Source organism: Diadema setosum, chromosome 18 (assembly GCF_964275005.1).
Source record: "Diadema setosum chromosome 18, eeDiaSeto1, whole genome shotgun sequence".
In the NCBI taxonomy this organism is placed as follows: domain Eukaryota; kingdom Metazoa; phylum Echinodermata; class Echinoidea; order Diadematoida; family Diadematidae; genus Diadema; species Diadema setosum.
Window position 1 is genome coordinate 25,764,030 of NC_092702.1, and position 1,743 is coordinate 25,765,772.

Sequence of the window (1,743 nt, forward strand, 5' to 3'; positions counted from 1 at the left end):
TCCTACTCTAATATCAATGAGTAGGTCATGAGGGTCATGTTTCCAAATTTGGTGCTTTTATATGCCGTGTAACGGCAATTTCAAAATTTGACGTTAAGCGACCTGACTATTAGCAAATATTGTCATGACAGCGTGATATAAGATTTTTTTTTAATTATTTCCTTAGGAAAATAATTGGGCTAAGATTTTCATGTTGGAAATATGTCTTGCCACTTTCACTGCCCTCGACCAATAAGAGAACAAGAAATAATTTGTGATGGATATAATACTTCGTAATACACTATCACTCCGTGACTTATTTCACTTTTGACACTGGTTTAAATGTCTGTAGATCATTCTCGCGGTCTTTCAGCCGTTCAAGGTACACAGACCAAGCAGGGGAGACGGGTAGTGTAGGGAATAAAGAAAAGAAATAGTCCAGACTCAAGGAGTATAATTGCGGATAATAAAACTATGTTACAATCTTTCATTGCATAAGTATTCTTCTGCTTCTTCTTCTTCTTCTTCTTCTTTTTTTTTTTTTGGTCATCCTTCTAGTTTGAGAATATTCGACAGACAACGGGTGCGGTGGCCGACAGGGACGGTGAATCTGACAACGAATGGATATCATCGCCCACTGACGACAAAGAGGATGGGAGAACGTGGTCGTAACGGCGTTCATAAATTCAGAAACCTCGAAAAATGCACTTTATTTTGACAGAAAAAGGAAAAAAATACATCATTCTCTTCAAGAACTCTACTTCTCATGGCTCTGACTAAATAAATGCTATTATGTCAAGCGTCCAGTATTTTATTCCTTTTTTTTTTTTAGTGAGCGCCATAACAAGCAATAGGAAAGGGAGAGACGAAGTTTTTGTCAGACTCTGTCTGACGTTAAATGAGCTCATCAGTCCATCCGCTCATTCGACAATTATTTCAAAGGTGTATAGCTGAACAAAACACCTGCAATTCAATGAAGAGAATTATGTCTTTTAATACTTTTTCGCCCATTTTTGTTGTTTTATTCAAATTGGAAAATCATAGTACGATCATAGTATGATCACCAGTTTCATATCTATCGAAAATTCAGAGAAAAATGGTTTAGAGAGTAACCCAACTTACTTTTAAAATGTCTAATGTATATCAACCAGGTACGTAAAAAACAGGGTTCTAATCGAGGTGATTCTCCCTCTCTCCTTTTTTTTTTCTGACCTCCCCCCCCCCCCCCCCCGTCCGCCAACCCCTTCCTTGGGGAAGATCTACCTGGAATCCTGTCCACGGGGTTTGTCAGTAAACAAAGATATCCGTCCACGTCGCCTCAAGTGACAAACAGTATACACAAAACGATGTGTACATCCGAGGCTGTTGGCGACGTAGGAAAATATTGACTAAATCCAAGAAAGTGGAATACTGCAAGGTTGTGTCCAGGGTATTGCATCAGCTATGAGAGCATCTAATGGGTTAACTTGTTAATGGGTAATTCGTGTGAAATTATAGGTCTTTTTTAGTCAGAGAGCGAATGGATTTTCTTTATTTTTTTGTTGTAATAGATGATTTATGGCTTATATGTTCAAGTATTAAGACGCATATACTTATATTACTTTAGACCATAATACTCTTCAATTTGTAGGAATAGATTATATTGGTGTTCTGTAGGTGTGCTTGATCGTAAACATTTTCACTAGCCTATCAATTCGTTGATTCATTATTTTCACCAAGGAAATCATTACTTGTACTACGTATGTATACTAAGAAGTAATATAT

At 37.2% G+C, this 1,743-nt stretch overlaps 1 protein-coding gene across 1 annotated transcript in view; it reads left to right on the forward strand.

Annotated features, from left to right (window-relative positions):
* LOC140241616 (uncharacterized) overlaps positions 1 to 651 on the forward strand; it is a 5,151-nt gene extending 4,500 nt beyond the window's left edge. Inside the window, exon 3 of the mRNA XM_072321353.1 lies at positions 538 to 651. Within this exon, the coding sequence (XP_072177454.1) occupies positions 538 to 651 (114 nt within the window). The remainder of the gene's footprint in view (positions 1 to 537) is intronic.
* Positions 652 to 1,743: the final 1,092 nt, after the last annotated feature.